At 58.6% G+C, this 18,615-nt stretch overlaps 5 protein-coding genes across 5 annotated transcripts; 4 read left to right on the top strand and 1 right to left on the bottom strand.

Moving 5' to 3' along the window:
* The first annotated feature begins 352 nt into the window (after positions 1-352).
* SDRG_11362 (hypothetical protein) lies at positions 353-5,548 on the top strand. The gene is made up of 23 exons (XM_008617397.1): positions 353-449; positions 496-594; positions 637-819; positions 874-969; positions 1,012-1,113; positions 1,157-1,270; positions 1,315-1,416; positions 1,461-1,574; positions 1,629-1,676; positions 1,859-2,533; positions 2,581-2,887; positions 2,938-3,195; positions 3,248-3,386; positions 3,431-3,540; positions 3,586-3,725; positions 3,770-3,903; positions 3,945-4,026; positions 4,070-4,211; positions 4,256-4,437; positions 4,483-4,744; positions 4,801-4,849; positions 4,898-5,129; positions 5,178-5,548. Exons 1-23 carry the CDS (start codon positions 369-371, stop codon positions 5,526-5,528), a joined length of 4,002 nt encoding a protein of 1,333 aa, XP_008615619.1. The 5' UTR covers positions 353-368; the 3' UTR covers positions 5,529-5,548.
* Positions 5,549-5,798: 250 nt separating this feature from the next.
* Positions 5,799-8,938, top strand: SDRG_11361 (hypothetical protein; the record flags this gene model as incomplete). Its single annotated transcript, XM_008617396.1, has 15 exons — positions 5,799-6,164; positions 6,215-6,396; positions 6,439-6,597; positions 6,649-6,790; positions 6,833-6,942; positions 6,987-7,132; positions 7,182-7,321; positions 7,372-7,456; positions 7,499-7,634; positions 7,683-7,891; positions 7,945-8,179; positions 8,231-8,279; positions 8,341-8,593; positions 8,638-8,701; positions 8,748-8,938. Coding segments are annotated over 15 exons (2,449 nt in total), but the record flags the coding sequence as incomplete, so codon positions are not given.
* Positions 8,939-9,254: 316 nt separating this feature from the next.
* SDRG_11360 (hypothetical protein) lies at positions 9,255-11,966 on the top strand. Its single transcript, XM_008617395.1, has 16 exons — positions 9,255-9,510; positions 9,566-9,666; positions 9,730-9,872; positions 9,922-10,050; positions 10,094-10,160; positions 10,207-10,328; positions 10,379-10,479; positions 10,525-10,553; positions 10,607-10,673; positions 10,720-10,843; positions 10,889-11,019; positions 11,066-11,267; positions 11,320-11,374; positions 11,424-11,667; positions 11,716-11,773; positions 11,822-11,966. Exons 1-16 carry the CDS (start codon positions 9,304-9,306, stop codon positions 11,935-11,937), a joined length of 1,896 nt encoding a protein of 631 aa, XP_008615617.1. The 5' UTR covers positions 9,255-9,303; the 3' UTR covers positions 11,938-11,966.
* A 544-nt stretch (positions 11,967-12,510) lies between these two features.
* On the bottom strand, positions 12,511-15,239 carry SDRG_11359 (formate-tetrahydrofolate ligase). The gene is made up of 16 exons (XM_008617394.1): positions 15,122-15,239; positions 14,924-15,078; positions 14,824-14,881; positions 14,744-14,773; positions 14,645-14,700; positions 14,553-14,598; positions 14,455-14,508; positions 14,231-14,403; positions 14,079-14,181; positions 13,956-14,030; positions 13,801-13,895; positions 13,467-13,758; positions 13,316-13,396; positions 13,141-13,268; positions 12,801-13,088; positions 12,511-12,749 (listed from the first exon to the last, which is right to left on the bottom strand). The coding sequence occupies exons 1-16, from the start codon at positions 15,230-15,232 to the stop codon at positions 12,590-12,592; spliced, it is 1,905 nt and encodes a 634-aa protein (XP_008615616.1). The 5' UTR covers positions 15,233-15,239; the 3' UTR covers positions 12,511-12,589.
* A 1,214-nt stretch (positions 15,240-16,453) lies between these two features.
* SDRG_11358 (hypothetical protein) lies at positions 16,454-18,251 on the top strand. The gene is made up of 6 exons (XM_008617393.1): positions 16,454-16,879; positions 16,929-17,009; positions 17,063-17,167; positions 17,213-17,345; positions 17,388-17,533; positions 17,610-18,251. Exons 1-6 carry the CDS (start codon positions 16,463-16,465, stop codon positions 18,093-18,095), a joined length of 1,368 nt encoding a protein of 455 aa, XP_008615615.1. The 5' UTR covers positions 16,454-16,462; the 3' UTR covers positions 18,096-18,251.
* Positions 18,252-18,615: the final 364 nt, after the last annotated feature.

Below are 18,615 nucleotides of genomic sequence, written 5' to 3'. Positions count from 1 at the left end.
CGCTGTTGGTCATTGCGTCCTCTCCCAGGATACCGCCGTTTCAACGTAGAGCTCGACCTGCGGTGCAATATGTGCTCGCTTCGATGCGGTCGTTGGGCGACCATCGCCATCCCTCTTGCCTTAGTCTTAACTGGGCACCGAGCTCATGGATCAACGACGAAGCAGGTGGTAAGCTCGACGCAACCGGCACTGCCTCGGCCTCGGCTTTGGTGGGGCGCTACGACTCGCAGTCACCCGTACACCGCATGCGAATCACCGCCTGTACACCTCGACAACATGCCCGTCGCATGTCCCAGCCCATGGTGTCGGTGTAGATGGGCTTGAATGCCGTTGACGCTGCCGTGGATACCGTCGGCACCACGCCGCTCATGGCAGCCGCCAGTAGCGGTGACATAGAGACGTGTCGTGCACTCCTGCGCGCCGGGGCGAGCGTCGACGCTACCGACACCGTACAGGACCCTATCAGTTCGTATTCGGGCTCAATCCGTGGCGTAGGAGGGATCGACGGCCTTGCTCATTGCTGCGTACTGCCGACACGTTGACGTCGTCGATGTGCTCTTGGCCGCAGGCGCCGACGCCAGCGCGGCCCGATCGGTATGCATAACTTCTCAACCAGCATGGACACCACGTGTCTAGTCGGACGAGCTCACGGCCTTGCATGTCGCAACTCGATTCGGTGACGTGGCGCTCTTACAACTACTCGCATCGGCGGCGCGCGCTGTGCCATCGGACGCTCGTCTTCTGCAGTTGGCTGCCTTTCACGGCCACCTCCATGCCACGGCCTTTTGGCTCGGCGCCGACGCCGTGGACGTTGCTCAGGTCGGACCTTCTGCCTGCTCGATAGTGTGATTGCATATTGTATGTTCTTTATAGGAAGGACCGCTGGCGCTCTTCTCGGCCGCCGCCAACGGCCACGAGCCCGTCGTCGCATTGCTGCTCGAGCATGGAGTCGATGCCGATGCGATCGAGGTAGTCCTCCACGCAGACGCTGTGTTATCGTGTGTTGGGTAGGAACATGGTTGGACGCCTTGCTTGGCCGCCGCCGCGAGCGGTCACGAAGCCGTCGTTCAGCGTCTAATCGACGCCGGCGCTTCTTTGGAGCACATCGACCACGTAGTACCGAAACAAAGAGGACGACGATGGAGCGAGACATTAGGCTGGCAACACGATCGTGCACGTTCTGGCCGAGCACAACCGCCCAGAGCTGCTGCAGTCGCTCTGGCCACGCCTCGAGGCGCGTATGCCCGGTGCGCTAGCTGCCGTCAACCACGTACGTCCCGACCGCCATGACACGAGGATGACGTTGCGCCGCAGCGGGGGTATACGCCTCTACTGGAAGCTGTAGCGTGCAACCACATGCACATGGTGGACGTGCTCGTTGCGGTCGGCAGCTCGTTCGACGCGCTTGTGCCGCAGGTCGGTCGCCGCTTCAAAATTTGGTGAAGAAAATTTGAAACCAGGGCGGCTGGACGTGGTTGCACGTGGCAGCCCGGCACGGCCATGTCGAGTTGATCGAGCACATGGTGCGAGAGCATGCGACGGCATCGCTCGTCGATCCACGCAAGGACACCTCGGTACGCACCTCGCTCGCTCCATATGCTTGCTGTGGTTTCACTGGCGCGTATCAGTTTTTATGGGGCGGGTCGGCGCTGCACGTGGCTCGTATGCACGGCCAGGTAGGCGCTGTCGCGGCCTTGCTCCGCCTACTGGCGACGCAGCACAGTAGACTACAGAATGACGACGGTACCAAAGTACTCGACGGCTAACGACCAAACATGTGGATAACTCAAAATGGCGCGTCGGTGCAGAATTCACGGCCTGTCGGTTTTCGTTTGAACTGAAAGCGACAAAAATAAAGTTGCCGCCAACAGGCAACACCGAGCTCAACGCGAAAGCGCATGGCCACGACATGCCGATCAAACAAGTGACACCCTCGGACGCCACCCGTGGGTCCCGGCGCCAAAGCGACAACACACCGGTGGTAACGCCACCGCAGTTAGATTTATTGGGCCCCCGGTTCCGGCGGTCGTTGCCGCAAGTACTGCCGGATGACAATGTCAAATTGCCGCCCAAATTGCGCGACTGTGTCTCCAGTCGGTCGGGCGTGCGGATTTTGTCGGCGCGGGGCGGCGACACGTTTTCGTCACCACGAACGCCGCGTCTGCGCCCCCGCCGGTCGATGGTTCTTTTGAGCAAGCCGTCGGACGCGGCTCTCGCGTCCGAGACCTTGAGCGACAAGCCAGAGTCGGTGCACTCGTTGCCTCACAACATGCCCATGAGCTGTGCGCGCGTGTCCAAGTCCCGGCTCGTGACCGACGCCGAGTCGATCGAAGACGCACTCAGCCAAGCCCAAGTGGCGGTGATCAACGATTTGATGGCCATGACGGCCGTACCGTCAACGTTGTTGGCACCAATCGTGGCGCCGGTCGAGTCGGCGCCCAACAGCAGCACCGTACCCCCGAGCCCGCGCGTTGCATCGGTCAAGCCCAGCGACGCAGTGACGCCAGTGCCCGCCAAGCCCAAGCGCGTCATTGTGCGTCATTGAATGGCAGTTGAACACACAATGCTAACGGCTACTAGGCGCTGCCCAAGAGCGTGCGCAAGTTTGAACCGACGCCCAAGGCGCCAAAGACCAATCCAAACACCCCAAGTGTCAAGGGCGTCGAATGGGCGCCCGGCCAACAAGTGCTCGCTAAGGCGGCAGGAAAGCGAGACTTTGCACCAGGCACGGTGCAGAAGGCGGTCGGACCTGGGTTCTACATGATTGTCTTTGACGACGCGAGCATGGACCACAAAGTGCCCGACAGCAACATCAGGGACTATGAAGTCGTGCGCGACCACGAGCTGACGGGGGCCACGTCGAGCGATTTCAGCCTGACGCTCGAAGGTATGCTATTCGGTAGCGGTGATGTGACATTGGACGCATCGATGGTGTAGCGATGGAGGAGGACTATCGGAGCGCTCAGCGGTTTCCAGGCCTTCCCGCATGCAGCGAATCGAGCTCCGTTGGCGACGACACCCGCTTGGCGTCGTCAACGGTCCTGGACCTCAACGCGACGCTCCTTGAGGGGCTAAAAGCTCAAATTCAGCGACTCGCGCCACCAATGGTCGACAAAAGCACGATCCTTGCGTCGGATGTTGCCGTCATGTCAACGCTCGTGACGACACCGTCCCACATGTCCAACCCGGCCGACGGTAATTTAAGAATCTATATTTCACGGAATGACAGCATACTGCGTGATAACAGACGCCGACACGACGGACGTGACGATCCAAGATGTGTTCATTTTGGACATTTCCGTGCCCGCCATGCGCGCCCACCAGCTCAAGGTCCTCTACGCCCAACTCCACCGCCTCAAGACCAAACTCAACGCCGTCAACGTCGAGTACACTGGCGTGGTGGTACACTACCCCTCACCCGTCTTTGTAGGCGGCAGTCCAATGCCTCCCTCTCCGGGACACCCGTCTTGGTCTTTGGTGAGCCGTGCTACTTTGGCAAGGTGGCTACCTTGCTGCCCAACGGCCTCGCCGACGTCATCAGTCGTGTCTTGAGCGAAAATAACATTTTCAAACATATGGGTCTAGGTTTGGACGATATCAACGGACGGCAGCAGGTGCCTCTCGACGCCATTCAAGTGCTCACGCCAGCTGCGGACTTGAAGCGGCAGCACGAAGCGCTCAGTCGCCTCGCCGACCTCTTTTATCCCGGCGCGCGCATGCTCGTGGTACGACGCTTCCACTGCACTGGCTAGCTTAGAGCGATGCGCAGATGGCGCGCCGGGGGCAGCTCACGCATGCGACGATCCGGCGACGCTCGACCGAGTACGAATACGACATCAAGATTGACCGCACCAGCGAAAACATGGCGCGCGTCCGCGCGCAGCAGTTGATTCCGATCCAAGGGTACTCGGGCTTGGAGGCGCTTGTGTCGACTTATGGTGTAGTCTCTCGGTGCCGTTGCCGCAGCTGCAAAGGAAGACGCTGCAGATCAAGCACGGCGCCTTCATCTTCCGCATTCATGAATTCGTACGCGATCGTGTGCGGTATCGCTGGACGTCGGCGTTGGTAGGTATATGTGCTCGATATGGACAATGCGTCCAAGATTTACATGGCCGGTGTCATCTCGGGCATCAACAGCAACCGCACAGTGGTCATCGACTACGAAAACGGCGACATGGACGGCAGTGTCTCGGTCCAGCTGCTCGAGAAATGTATCAATCTTTCAACCTACCGACGCGTCCTCAGGGTACAATAGACGACACGCGGAAGGATCGAGGCCGAATACGACCGCCCAACTGCGGCCCCGTCGGCTACATCAACGACGATATCGTCATGGCGCTGCACCCGATGTCCAAAGCCATCGCAAAGGCCAAAATCACCTGCGTCCACGCCAGCTCGTGCGACATTTGTTTCTTAGATGGCGTCATCGTCCTCCACGTATCTATTGCAGTCGGACTATCGAGATCACCACGTGGCAACTAGATGCCTCGGAGCCGACTCAACCAGAGTTGCTTGACGGTCGCGACGATTCCACCACCGGTCGCACCGCGGTCGTACGTCGGTCATTTCAAGGCCAACCAATACGTGCTCGTCTTCAGCCACCGGTTCCAGCGCTACTGCACGGCGCAGATCCAAGCCGTCCACGCGACGGCGACGCCCGTGACGTACATGGCGGCGTTCGACTATGGCGAGGTCATTGACAAGGTACCCTTTGAAGTCATCACACACATTACCAACACCAACGGTACGCTTCGCGTCACGGCCAATATCGTCGCAGTCGATCGCATCGTTTGGTATTAGTGTTGACGCCAACCAAGCGTATTACGCACAACTGGAACAGCGTCAACGGGTAGGATGACACTGGGACGTTCTGACGTCATGACAATGACATGTGTAGGTACATGACGGACATTTTATATCCGTGCAAAAACAGCGCGAGCATCCACGATGCCGTGTGTGTCCCAAACCTCACAACCATCAAGCCGCCGTGCAATGTCGGCGACCTCGTTATGGCCCGGTACCGCGGCACGTTCAAGTACTTTTTAGCGGTCGTACTGCGCATCGACGACACCACGGTTGGCGTCTTGTATGCGTCATCAGAAGTCGAAGACGCCGTGCCGTACGACCACGTACAACCCGCTTAAGCTATCGGCAATGTTCTCCTATTCCGATCGTAGATCTTTGTCGTTGACCCGAAATACGAAAAACCGGTGGCATTTTCGATGACAGCGCCCGAAGAGGAGGCCAAGATGACGGTGATCCTACCCGAGTCGGGCGAGAAGGACAATGTACCACCGATGGCCGAGTCGATATCGATGGCCAGTCGCCTCCACGCGTCGAGCATGCAGCAAATCGCCGTCTTGCCACGCCGCTTCTCTCTCTCCAAGATCCTATCGGGGCCGATGATGGCGTCCGACTCGTCCGTGCACCGCCACCACCCGACAGGTCGTATCTCGGCGCAACCCCGTTATTTCTTTCGCGCCTTATTCCACAAGCTCAAGCGCTTCGTGTATAAGCCCAAAGAATAGACCACGCCCTTATTTATTCCTTTTTAACGGAGTTCCCTCTCTCGATGACCGTTTAACGAGGATCGACGCAGGAGCGCTTGCATGGACGGTATCTCGTATGTACTTACCGGTTGGCCTTCGTTGCGCCCTTTGACGACGACGGACTATATATGGAGGCTTGTAGATAGGAGTCATGCTGCGTAGTTCGGACGGTTTCCAACTACAAGCGACGCACCAGCAGGTCGACACTCACTGTGTCGTTTTGGCGCGCTATTAAAAGCACTGGGAAAACATGCCTGGGGCAACTGTGGCGCCAATTGGGCTGGAGCGGCGACGGCTCCCGCGCGCGGCGACCCACCGGACACCGTCGCGGAGCCCGCAACGGAGCCCTGCCAAGAGCAAAACCGATTCGCGGCGCATCGACGGCGACGGCAACTGGGGACACTCGGCGACCGTGGCGCCGCTGCGCCTGCCCGAGGTGTCCAAGCCACCGAATCCAAACGGCCACGAAATGCGGCGCAGGCCGTCGCGGCTCAACGAGACCGAGCGGCGCGGGCTGACGCGAAAAGATATCTATGACGGGCTCCGGGTCCGCGACCCGACATCGCGGTGGCAGCCCGGCGACCGCGTCTACGCCAAAGTCACCACCGCCTCCGAGTACATTCCACAAATGATCCGCGCGATGACGCAATCGTCGATGCGTGTAGGTTTTCGCCGGGGCACATTCAAAAGATCGTCGCGCCTCGGGTGTACATGGTTGTCTTTGACGATGCAACGATCGTCGATGAGATTTACGAGACCGACATCGACACCGATCGACGTCCCGGCGAGATGATGGGCGACGACGCGGCGGACGGGGGTGTAGCACCGATCGACGCTCCCGCCGACGGTATTTGTGTCGGGCGCGCATTTGTCTTCACTCGAAACATAGAATCGACCGAGAGCGAAGTGGTGTTTGTAGCAGCGGTCGCGAATGGCCCGACGTTGGAGCTTCTCAGTCAACTGCAACCGTTCTTGAACGCCACCCGACCACGCGAGCTGTCGTCCCAAGTCAGTTGCACGTCGTCCCAGCTCTACCCGTCCGGCGACTGTACATCAATTATACCCACCGAGAAGCGTCTGACTGGAGTCACGGGACTAGACTCGTCAAGCCTCGAGATGCCCATGGCTGAGATCCTCGTGCTGGACATGGCCAAGAAGCAGGAAGAGCGGCTTCGCCTCGTGCACAACCGGCTCGAAGAGGTCAAGGCGCGCCTCCGGTCGCTGGCTCCCTCCCTCTTAATGTATCCCAACATTCCTTGATCGCGTCGTTGAATGCGCCGTAGGAAGCGCCAGACGCTGGCTAAAGGCGCCGTTGTCATGGTCACGTCGTCGCCGTGCTTTTTTGGGAAGCTTGAGAGCATCCACGCGGAAGCCAACACTTGTGAAATCAGCAGTAGGCCCCTTGGCGCTGCGTCGTTCTCGTCACGACGGTAACAGGTCTGGTGACACCAACGTCCGACGTCCGGACCACTGTCGGACTCCACGAGATCAAGGTCGTGCACGTCGCGAGGGAGCTCGTGGCCCAGCACCAAGAGCTCAGCAAGCAAGTCGACTGTTTCTATCCCGGCGCCCGCGTTCTCTTTGTACTTACGATCATGTTCTTTGAAAGCCTCGTCATTTGGTGGGCTGTAGATGCAGGGAGAGGACGGGCAGCATTTACAAGCTGGTGTGATCATTCGGCGGCTCTCGCCGACCGAGTGTCAACTCCTGCTCGAGAAGACCAAAACCACCGTCGACCACGTGCATATTCATCAGCTCATTGCTGTGACAACGTTTGCCACCGTGAATCCCGCACAGTTTTTGATTGCTAGATCGATCGTAGGGATCAAGACAATACCCCTAACACGCCCCTGGAGCGGCTGCTCAAGGTCGTCGTCGGTGCGCTCGAGTTTACCATTCACGAGCAGGTCTAACGACGTCCATCGACGCGTCCACGTCATCGCTCGTAGGTGACCATCCAAGATTTGGAAGCGGGCACGTCGGTCCACGGCATCATTGCCGAAATCAGCACCTTGCAGACCGTCATCATCGAGTTTGACACTGGCGAAGTCCTACCGGGTGTCCCGACCTCGTGCTTGCGGAAATGTACACGCTGTCCTTCCTCGTTGGCTCGCTCAAACCCATGTTTGATAGACGCCAACCATCACGATGCGAGCCGCGCGTTTCAAGCCAATGGTCTCAGCGCTGCCTTTGGCTTGGACAAAGCACCCGAGTTCCGCGCGCTGGACGAGTGGGTCATCGCCAAGCACCCGCAGAGCAACTTGCCGGAGCGCTGCCGCGTCGTCGGCATCCATAGCCATTCGTACGACCTGCAGTTCGCCGACAGCGTTGTCGCGTCGCGTGTACGTCAGCCATCTTGTCGAAAGTTGGTGCTGACGACGTCAAACGTTGGCAGATCGACACGAGTCTCGTGCTGTCGACGTCGATGACCTCGATCCCGACAAAGCCTCAAGCGTTTGCACTGCACGACCATGTGCTCGCCATGAGCCCGCGCTTTCGCCGGGTCTGCTCCGGTCAAGTCGCCGATGTCCACAGTGCGACGCCAGCAACGTACACGATTGTATTTGACTACGGCGAGACGTACACGGGTGTCCCCCACGACGATGTCCACGTCCTGGAAAACACCTCGGGTAGCGACATCGCCCGAGCCAAACGCCCAACGATCTGATATAAACATCTAGTACTCTCACCTCGGAAACGACTGACCAACTTGTGGCGAAGTGTCAACGGGTACGAACAAGACCAAGACGAGAAAGCGGGTGAATCCAGAGGATTTGATGTCTCTCGGTAGTCTCGACGCGATGGAAGAAATGACAACATCGTACGCGTGTCATGGCGACCTCATGCTGCACAAGATGCTCTGCGCTACGAAAAAGCGAGCGACGAGTCAAGTGCATGCGGGCGACGCCGTCCTCGCGTCGTTCCACCAGTCGCACAAGTATTTTCTCGGGGTCGTTCGAGCACTCCACAACGACGGCGACGACCCGACCGTTGACATTCAGTTCGCATCGACGCTCGACGTTTCCAACGTGCCGTTGCGCAAGGTAAAATGGTGTCCTGATAGTGTTCATCCCACTACGGTGTGTAGGTGTTTGCCGTCGGCCTGTCGATGCCCCACGCCTACGCATCCGGCGCGAACGCAAGCGCTAAAGGTTGAATGACTCTTCTCGTCGAACGGCATTCATCCTGCAGGCATAGCACCAAACGAGTCAGATTTGATGGACCGGCGACTCATGGCCGCGCTGTTTACGACCACGTCGTCGCGCCGTGAAGGCGCACCGGTGTCACCGCCCCCGCGCCGACCGGCGCCGACGTTCTTTGGCCGCGTGTGCGCCTTTCTAAGAGGCCCGTGGGGACTTGGTAAAAAATAATGCTGTGGCCAAAATCCAGTATGGTATCCAGTGTGGGTGTTGTCCGCACGACCGAACAGTTGTTGTCGACAGCTTTGGTCGACTTGAACGTTTGTTGGACCGAGTGCTTTGAATTTGGGAGTGTCATTGTCATATTGTACACAACTACGGTGTATGTCGTCCACCTGTGATTCATCTGGTCGCCAGCGCTGCTGCAGTGATCCAGGGTGCAAGCTGGGAAACTGGGTGTGGTGTCAGTAGGGTAGTTTCGGATGGGCCGTCAATTTGCGCGTCTGTCGTTGCATCCGCCGACGGTTCGGACGGCGTCGTCTGACTTCGAAACGCCAGTGGTCCCCTCCACGCCCAATTTAGGTGCAACGGCGAGCAAGTTTAGCATCAGGAGCATGGACACCGTGCCAAAAGACGGGACGCACCGGCACCAGAGTGTGCCGGCTCTCAGCTCGTCCAAGAGCAGTCACCAGTCGTCGAAGGAGAGTCTTCGGTCGTCGACCCGCCAGTCGTTTGCCAACACACGCAAGCCGTCGTCGGTGCTCCCCAAAATCTACTTTGGCGCGCGCCAGCCGTCGCCGCGGGGCAGTCTCTCGGCGACCGTACTCTCGAGCAGTCGATGCTCGAAACGGTGGCTGAGTCGTCTCACTGCTGTAGGACGAAGAGAAGGGGCTGCGCCGGCTCATGTCGGGCTTGCTCGCGCTGCCGACGACCACCCACCGGTTTCCACGGGGCACTCATGTGGCGTTCGTTATCGAGTACGTTATAACCCTCCCACACCCGGAGACTGAAAGCAACCAATTGACGGTGGGGTGTGCTAGCGATACCCGCCGAGGCACGGTCGCCGGGCATCCCGCGTCCGATCGGTACACCGTCGTCCTCGATGACGCCGACGTCGTCGACGACGTGGCCGAAACCGATCTCGTCGAATGCATTTTGCCACAAGACAAGGAGAACCCGACGTGTACACATGTCGATGCTCCAAGCACGGTGGCACTGTGAATATTGCATAGTTGACGCCGACGACGGCGTCGAATTCACCACGTGGTGGCTCCCTCGCATCACCACGTACCTGGTGACGCGGCCAACGTCCTCGACCCGTGGCACCACGATCGTCGCGATCGAGCCGCCGGCCACCTCGAGTACCGTCCATTTGCTACGATGTGGCGGTGACATCTCGCGTAGCCCCGCCTGTTTCAAATGACCTGCTTTCCCATGTTGAGAAGCTAAAAGCCCATGTCCTCGGCCGCTTGTACATCGCTCGCTCCCTCAGTGCACCTGGCCATGCAATCGCGTAGGGAAGGAGATACGCCGCCGATCGAGATCGCCGTCGGCGCCCACGTTCTCGTCCGGGGTCCACCAGCGTACTTTGGCTGCATTCAAGTCGTGTACGCCGGTGGTACTCTCCTCGATGTGCTCGGTACTACCCGTCGATGCACGGTATTTTGAGGCGAAGCGTACCGGTACTAGACGGCCAGCACCACTTGCACCACCAAGTACCCAGCCGCCTTGTTGAAATCATCAGTATCGACACGCAACTGCAAGAGCATTGTACGCAGCTGACGGCCATGGTACTGCGGTCACGCTTCGCATAGAATGTCAACGGTTGTGACTAGGTGGAGAATCCGGTGGTGACGCCATACCAGTAGCAACAATGACATTACGATGACATGAACTAGTGTCTTATGCGTTGCCTAGGTGGCCGTTTGTGACGTCTCGGACGCAAACAGACGATCCGGGGGCGTCGTTCACGCTGCACGCACGGGTCCGTAACCCGCAGCGCATTCAACATTCATCCGGCTCGCCATTAGGTGCAACTGCGGGCAACCAAGACGTTAGGGCTTATCGTGGCCATCAACTCCAACGCGACAGTCGCCGTCGAGCTCGAGACGGGCTTCACGGACGGCTGCGTGCACTGTGATGAGCTCGACACGGGTTCGATTCCATCCCGGAATACGCTTTGCGCGAAATAGCGTGTAGTGACCGACGACCCGACGGAAGCGTATATAACAACGTCGAGCATCGCCAAGGCGTTCAATCTCTCCAACTCCTCGTCGGTACACGCCTCGACGCACGAGAGCGGCTGGTTGTCGCTGCCGCCTCTGCTCTCGGTACCCACCAAGATGGTCTCATTCTGGACGGACACACGTGGTGTAGGCCCGGCGCGGCAGCCAGACGCGCATCAAGACGGACTTTGAGGCGCACGATTTGGTCTTGGCCTTTTGTCCGCGATGGCTGCAGTACTGCGTCGGCACGGTCCTCGAGCGAACCAAGGCTGGAGTCACGGTGGTTTTTGATTATGGCGAGATCTACGCCGAGATTCCGCTGACCAAAATTGTCGACGTGCTCTACACCAAAGGTGCTTATATGCACGGAAAAAGGGTCGTCTAGTAACTCATTTGGAGGTCTAGTCATCTGCGACAGTCGTGGCAACCGATTGGCGCCAACGTGGAACTACTCGCACGGGTACCGTCCAAGACTAATGGTATCGACTAGACGACTAGAGGAAAACTAGGTGGGAGGGCGCCCTCGACACGTCTGTGGCCTGCAAAGGAGATCCGCTGCTTCATCAAATGCTCTGCGTGCCTGCGCAAGTGCAACATTGGAACAGCCAGTTTCACGTTGGCGACGTGGTCCTCGCGCGCTACTGGGGCGCGTCCATGTACTACCGGGGCATCCTCGTCAAGATCCTTGAAGACCTTAGCGTCAACGTCATGTTCGAGTCGGGGCACCTTCAGCGCAACGTCCCCTGCAGCCACGTACGTCGCTGCGTCGAAGGTGTGGACGACATTCGACTATTTATGTAGCTTCTGTCGACGTCCAAAGAACCTGTCAAAGTGATGGAGAAGCCGTCACCAAAGCCAGGTACGCTCGTCATGACAAATACTGAAAACCCTCGATCCTTGGAACTAGCACCGGGCCCGACGTCTGGGGCGTTGCCAGAGCCCAAGCGCAAGCCACAGCCGCCGCGACACCACCCAAAGCGAACCATTCTGCGACGAATAACCCACTTGCTCGGGTTCCAGTAAAATGAAATGTGGTTTTGTCGTTATTGTCACTAGTTGATGGTGGGTCGTCTTGGCGTTTCAAAATGAGGGTAGGGTAAATGAGAGACCAATGGGCAGTCGGTGGACTAGAATGGGACGCTGACCGGCAGAGCAAGCCACCCGTGCATGAAGCTCAAAGGAGAAGCAGAAGCACGCGGCTACTCTAGTCCCGTTGTTGAACCAGCCGACGCCCAGTGTAGGCGTTCATGCAGGATGTATACACGGGTTCTTTTGCAGCCGAAGAAGCGACGACTATGCGAAGAGAGTAGTGCTCTAAAAGACGATATAAATGACAATTAAGAAAGGAGAATTGGGCAAAGAAACAAGACCAAGGCACGGACCTCGAGGCCAAACTCGCGACGCTCGGCGCTCGACTCTAGCGCCATGAGTTTGTTCCCAAGGCCTGCAATCGTCGCTTGTCGTTGCTGGTCGCACCACGTATCGTGCCAACGAGCGCTTCGTGGCACCGGCGTCGGTACCAGTTCGGGAACGGTGCATCTCGTCGCATCAAAGGACGCGCAAGGTATACATCAATGCCAACAATGCACGCGGAACCAGGTGTCACAATGACGTCAACACGAATGAAACCACTCTGTCAACGTCTCTTTGTTACGGTTGACGACGGCCATCTGCCTTAGAAGAGCCCAATGATCTTGCCAGACGTCGTATCAACGTCAATGTCATAAAAGCCCGGGCGCGTCGGGAGCCCCGGCACCGTCATGATGTCGCCGCAGAGCAGATAGAGGAACCCAGCGCCCACCGACGCGCGAATATCGCGGATCGTGACCGAAAACCTACAGATTCTCTGAATTGCAGCTAATATGAAGCCAAATTTCGTGGCATACCCGGTCGGCACGTTCTTCTTGGTCGGGTCCGTGCTAAAGCTGAGGTGCGTCTTGGCCATACAGATGGGGAAGTGGCTATAGCCGCACTTGGTAAACACCTCGAGCTTGGCCTTGGCGAGGTCCGAGAAGATGACGTCGTCGGCGCCATAGATCTTTTGGCATACGGCGCGCGCCTTCTCCTCGATCGAGGCTTCGAGTGGGTACAAAAACTTAAAGTTGTTGGTGGGCGACGCGCAGGCCTTGACGACGGCCTCGGCGAGCTCGACCGCCCCCCGCCCCCCGAGGGCCCTACAATATTCGCTTTATTAGCAAATGCCGTTGCCGGGATCGAACTGTGTACCAGTGGTTGCACTCGACGGCGGCGAGCGCACCGGCCTCGACGGCCTTGGCGCACACGATTGCGATTTCTTTGTCCGAGTCGGTCGCGAACCGGTTGACCGACACGACGACCGAGACACCAAACTTGCGCTACATCCATAGTTTAGTCAAAAACGACTAGAGACAATATATCGTACTGCGTTGCGGATGTGCTGCATCATGTTGTCGCAGCCGGCAGTGACAAGCGCAAGGTTTTCATCGACGTACACCGCGTCCAACTAGAAAGTCAAGCATAAATCATCATAAAATCCAAAATGAAAATGAAAATGAAAATGAAAAATGACGTACCGGCTTGCCGGCCGTGACCGTGGGGCCGCCACCGTGCATCTTGAGCGCCCGCACGGTCGCGACAAGCACGACGCACTGCGGGCGCAGGCCCGAGTAGCGGCACTTGATGTCAAAGAACTTTTCCATGCCAATATCCGCGCCAAACCCGGCTTCGGTGACGACGACGCCGTCACGCCCCACGAGCTTGAGCGCGATCTGGTCGGCAATGATCGACGAGTTGCCGTGGGCAATGTTGGCGAACGGCCCGGCGTGCACGAGCACCGGCGTCTGCTCCACCGTTTGCATGAGGGTCCTACGCCAACATCAAGCACCCGCAAACAACGCAGCTCCGTACGGCATGATGGCGTCCTTCATGAGCGCGGTGAGCGCACCACCGACACCGAGGTCGTCGGCCGTGACCGGGTCGCCCTTGCGACTCATGCCCACCACCTAATAATGTCAACGATTCAACGTCATCTTCCTTTCGAAGCAATCGTGCAGAGGGTCTACCATGCGGCCGAGACGCTCGCGCATGTCATCGAGGCTCGTGGCCAGCGCCAAGACCGCCATGATCTCGCTCGCAACCTGTATAATATTGTCATCGCAAGATAGCTAGGACAGCGACTAAAGTACCGTAATGTCAAAGCCGGTTTCGCGTTCATGGCCCTTCTCAGTCGGCGCTTTCCCGATCGTGATGCCACGGAGGAAGCGGTCGCAGGTATCCAACACGCGATTCCTACAAAGTTTGTTGATATCTGCACCGCTAGGAGGGCAGGAGCGTCTACCACGTAAGCGTCGCGGGGTCAATGTCGAGGCGGGCAAAGCGACTGATCTCGTCGTCCGTGAGCTCGGACGGGTTGGTCTTGGTGATCCCGAGCTTGCGAAGGCGGCGCAGCATCACGGGCGCAAAGACGCGGGACCCGTCCTTCTTGGCCGGGCAGAGACGGTTGAAGAGCGCCTACGACATGGCATGTTGTGAGCATCTGGGCCCGCGGCGACGGCGAGCGACCTTGTCCTTCTGCGTCGACTCGTGGAACATGCGCGCGTCAATGGCCGCCGACAGCTACCGTCGGCGTATGAGTCTCCGGCGCGTAGGTCTCGACGTACGAGGTTGTTGGCCGCCGTGATCGCGTGGATGTCGCCCGTCATGTGCCTACAGACGCCGCGTCGGTCCAAGTGTCGAGGAGCAGTCGACGTACAAGTTGAACTCGTCCATGGGCACGACTTGGGCGTAGCCACCGCCAGCGGCGCCACCCTACACGCCCATCGATGAGCACGCTCCCGGGATGTAGGCGCACCTTGATGCCGAAGGTCGGGCCTTGCGACGGCTACGCGACCAACGCCGTCAGCAACAGTCAAGCTATGAGGTTAGCGGTACCTGGCGAATGCACGCAAACGACTTCTTCTTCAGGTGCGCGCCGAGCGCCTGGGCGAGGCTACATGCTGTTGGACGTGGTTGTCATGGCCGAGGGACGTACCCAATCGTGGTCGTGCTCTTGCCCTCGCCGAGCGGCGTCGGCGTGATGCCCGTGACGACGACATAGGCGCCGTGCTCGACGTGGCTCAGGCGGTCGCGCACCGCGAGAGCTACCTTGGCCTTGGTCTTGCCGTAGAAGTAGATTTCATCTTCGAGCTATTCGAGCCGGTAAGACGTGAAGAAGAAGAGGGCAGCGTACGAGGCCGGCGGCCGTCGCAATCTCCCGGATGTGGACGGGCGTCGTCGCATCGCTGATCTCAATGTCGCTCGGGACCGGCGTCTTGAGCTGGGCTGGCGTCAGTGCACTCATTTGGGACTTTAGCAAAATGATTGTTGAGATGGCCTTTCTGCCGATATTTTTAAATACACAAGTGCAACCTGCATACAAACACCAAGTATTTAAATTTCAAAACGATTAAAATATGACTCCGGATCGGCTCCTGGCACGTGCTGCAGCGCCATCTGGCGCCGACGGGCGGACGTCCGCGGACCCGATCAGCCCCACGCCAAGGGTCTCGTGTGAGCAACAAAGCGCTGGCGGCTACGGACAGAGCGCCCGGTAGACGCATGGCAGCTGGAATAGTGATCATCCTGGGCTATGATGCTATGTTGCCGACCGACGCGCAGTCGATGCCGCATCCTTGGTTTACCAAACGGCGAAGCCAGCGAAAGGCCGGCCATGTCTTTCTACCTGCCGTGTCTTGGCAATGAAGCGATCTAACTAGATAAGACGATGGAACGGGATGGAAGCGCAGCGCTACTCGTGTCGTGGACCTCGTTGTTTGGCTCTCAGGTGTCGAGCGCCACCATGGCGACGACGTGTACTACACTAACGTTAGGATAGCCTTGGGCCGCTTGACGGGTGATGGAGTGGGGCTGGGATGATAGCGAGCGCGGCAGCAGCCTCGTGAATGTAGTCATTGATGTCGCTGGATGGACGTTGATTCGCTTTGGTTGGCAGCGAGGGACCGTACCCCGAACCTTCTTTTGTTATAAGCACGACGATACACTGCGCAGCTCAATGTGCTACGTCAACGAGCGCCTTCGGGTACGTCAGCAGAGCGCAGGGTCGACGGTACCTCGGCCACAGCAATCTTCGCCGCGCAAACGTGGCGTGATCTGGGGCCGACGATAGTTTCAATCTTTCAAAATAGGCTCGATAACACACGGGTGTAGCTAGTAGACGCAAGTCTGTCGTTGAGACTAGATTGGCATCCGAGGTGAAGACACTCGTGGTGATTGCTTGTTGTGAGGCCATCAGCACTCGCAGCGCACTGTGCAGCGCTGGTTTGCCCTATTTCGGTTATAGTCGTCGGCGACTACGGTTTGTGCCTGACGCGACGGTCTACACATCGTCGTCCATTGATCCTGCGCCTGGTATCGCGCCCGCCAGCTCAGTGGCAAGCAACGGCCTGTGGGACTGCCAGCTCATACACTGGCACCTTGTATGATCCAAAATCCGGATACGCGTTGCCGTCCACGCCGATCTTTGTCCGGATACGAGAAGTGGCACGGCCATGGGCATCATCTGGTCCCGAGCATGCTGCGGTGCAGACCAAGCCGACGACTGGCAGCGCCATGGCCGCTCGCCCGCGCCTTCTGCAGCGCCGCGCCGCCACGTGACGGCTGCCTCGTCGCTTCGCAGAAGGTCGGCCACAAGCAGCTCGACTTTATCGCGCTCGGTGATGCCAAGCAGCTCCACCTGCAGTTGCCGCCGCCGGGCTCGCCGACCACGGACGTCCTTCGCCGCGCGCAGCAGCTTCCGCACTACCTCGAAGACCTCTTTTTGCCGCGCGACTACAAAACGTCGACGACGCACGACTATTTGCCATACGCCAAGTGGCAGTTTGTCGGCAGCGTCGCTGGCACGGCGTGCGGCGTGCTCTCGATGCAGTCACTGCTGTACGCGATCGGGCTCCAAAGTGGCGCGATCCCGATGGCCGCGGCCTTGAACTGGGTACGTCCTCGACCGTATGTGCATTATAGAAGGCAACGCGCATGGCTAGGTCATCAAGGACGGCCTCGGGCAATTCGGCGGTGTCCTTTTCGCGAGTCTGGTCAACCACCGCTTCGACTCGGACCCCAAGGTACGTAGTGCATTGCAAGAACAGTCAGCTGCAATCAACGACCCTGTACGTAGCGCTGGCGCGTCGTCTCGGCGCTTGCCATGGATGCTGCGACGCTCACTGAGATCCTCACGCCACTCTGCCCCGCCTACTTTTTGCCGATGGCAGCCATGGCCAATGTACGTCGTCGTCCCATGCGTTTACCTAAGGAATGCGCTTCATAGGTCGCCAAGAACATCTCGTGGCTCTCGGCCAGCGCGACCCGCGCCGGCTTTCACTACTCGTTCGCCAAGACCGAGAACCTCGCCGACATCACCGCCAAGGCCGGGTCGCAATCGATCGCGTCTTCGATCCTCGGTGCGTCACGCTTTTTCGAGCATTTTCAAACAGCTCACGTAGGCACGGCGCTTGGCATTGCGATCTCGCCCATCATCGGTACGACCACGTCGCACGTGGCCGGCGCCTTCTTTGTGCTCTCGTCCATCAACCTCTGGTCGCTCTACAACAGCCTCCGCGTCGTCTCCCTACGCACCCTCAACCAGCAGGTACCCCATCATCTCAATATTATCTCAAAACCATATCAAAACCATCTCAAAAGCATCTCAAACTTCATTGTTGTAGCGGTTGAACCACATCCTCGATGCGTTCATTGCGAATGCAGCGATCCCGACGCCGGACGTTGTGAGCCAGCAGGAGCGGTTCGTCTCCAACTTGCTCTCGGGCAAGGCGTGCCATCTGCAGCACTCGCATCTCGACGTGGCGTCCCGCCTCGACGCCGTGTACACGCCGTCGACGGTCATTTGGCCAGGCGAGAAGTACCTCTTGCACGTCGACGTCGATGCGACGACGTCCCATGCGACCGTCCACTTGCTCATGGAGGCGTCGGCGACCTCGGACGAGGTGTTGGCCGCGCACCTCCACGCCCGGCTCTTCCAGAATTTGTACGAAGCGACGCCCGGCGCTCATACGACACCAATGCTCCACGCCAGCTACGCGACAGCGTCGGCGCAGCGCCGCTCCTATCTCGACGCCATGAACGCAAGCGCGTGGCACTGCGAGAACCTCTTGGTCGAAGAGACACCGGCGCGGTATACCTTGCACAACTAACATCTCACTTATGCAACATCGAAAGTCGGGTTGATGGTTAGCTTAGTAATTTGGCTTAACAGGACACAGTCGTTGTCCATGGAGCGATCAGTGTCATCGTGTAGCCACCGTGGCCACAGAGCACGAGGTACCCGAGTGCTTCAAGGGACTTCAACATACAGGCTCTGCCACGTTCGTATCGCATCTGAATGGAGAAGGAGGAGTGCAGCACCTGCCCGGTACCTCCAGCGGGCTCTCTTGTCGAAGGTTCCTCTTCGTCGCTGTAGCAGGAACACCGAGGGCCGTCGTCGCCACAGTGGATGACCCGACGCAGTGTTGTGTGGTGGTATACAATGGCACCAGAAATGGCCCAAATATTGGCCCAACCGGATGATCATGCTTGGTCGCCGTCGCGCACGTCGTTGCGGCAACTGCCACCGACGGACGCAGCCAACGGCAACTGCCACCGACGCACGCAGCCAAGCGCAACTGCCACTCCGATCGGTTTGAAGTCGACTCGACTTTGTTTCGCTCTTATGTT

Source organism: Saprolegnia diclina (genome assembly GCF_000281045.1).
Source record: "Saprolegnia diclina VS20 unplaced genomic scaffold supercont1.41, whole genome shotgun sequence".
In the NCBI taxonomy this organism is placed as follows: Eukaryota; Oomycota; class Saprolegniomycetes; order Saprolegniales; family Saprolegniaceae; genus Saprolegnia; species Saprolegnia diclina.
The sequence above is the reverse complement of the archived record's forward strand: the minus strand, read 5'-3'. Positions and strand labels throughout refer to the sequence as shown.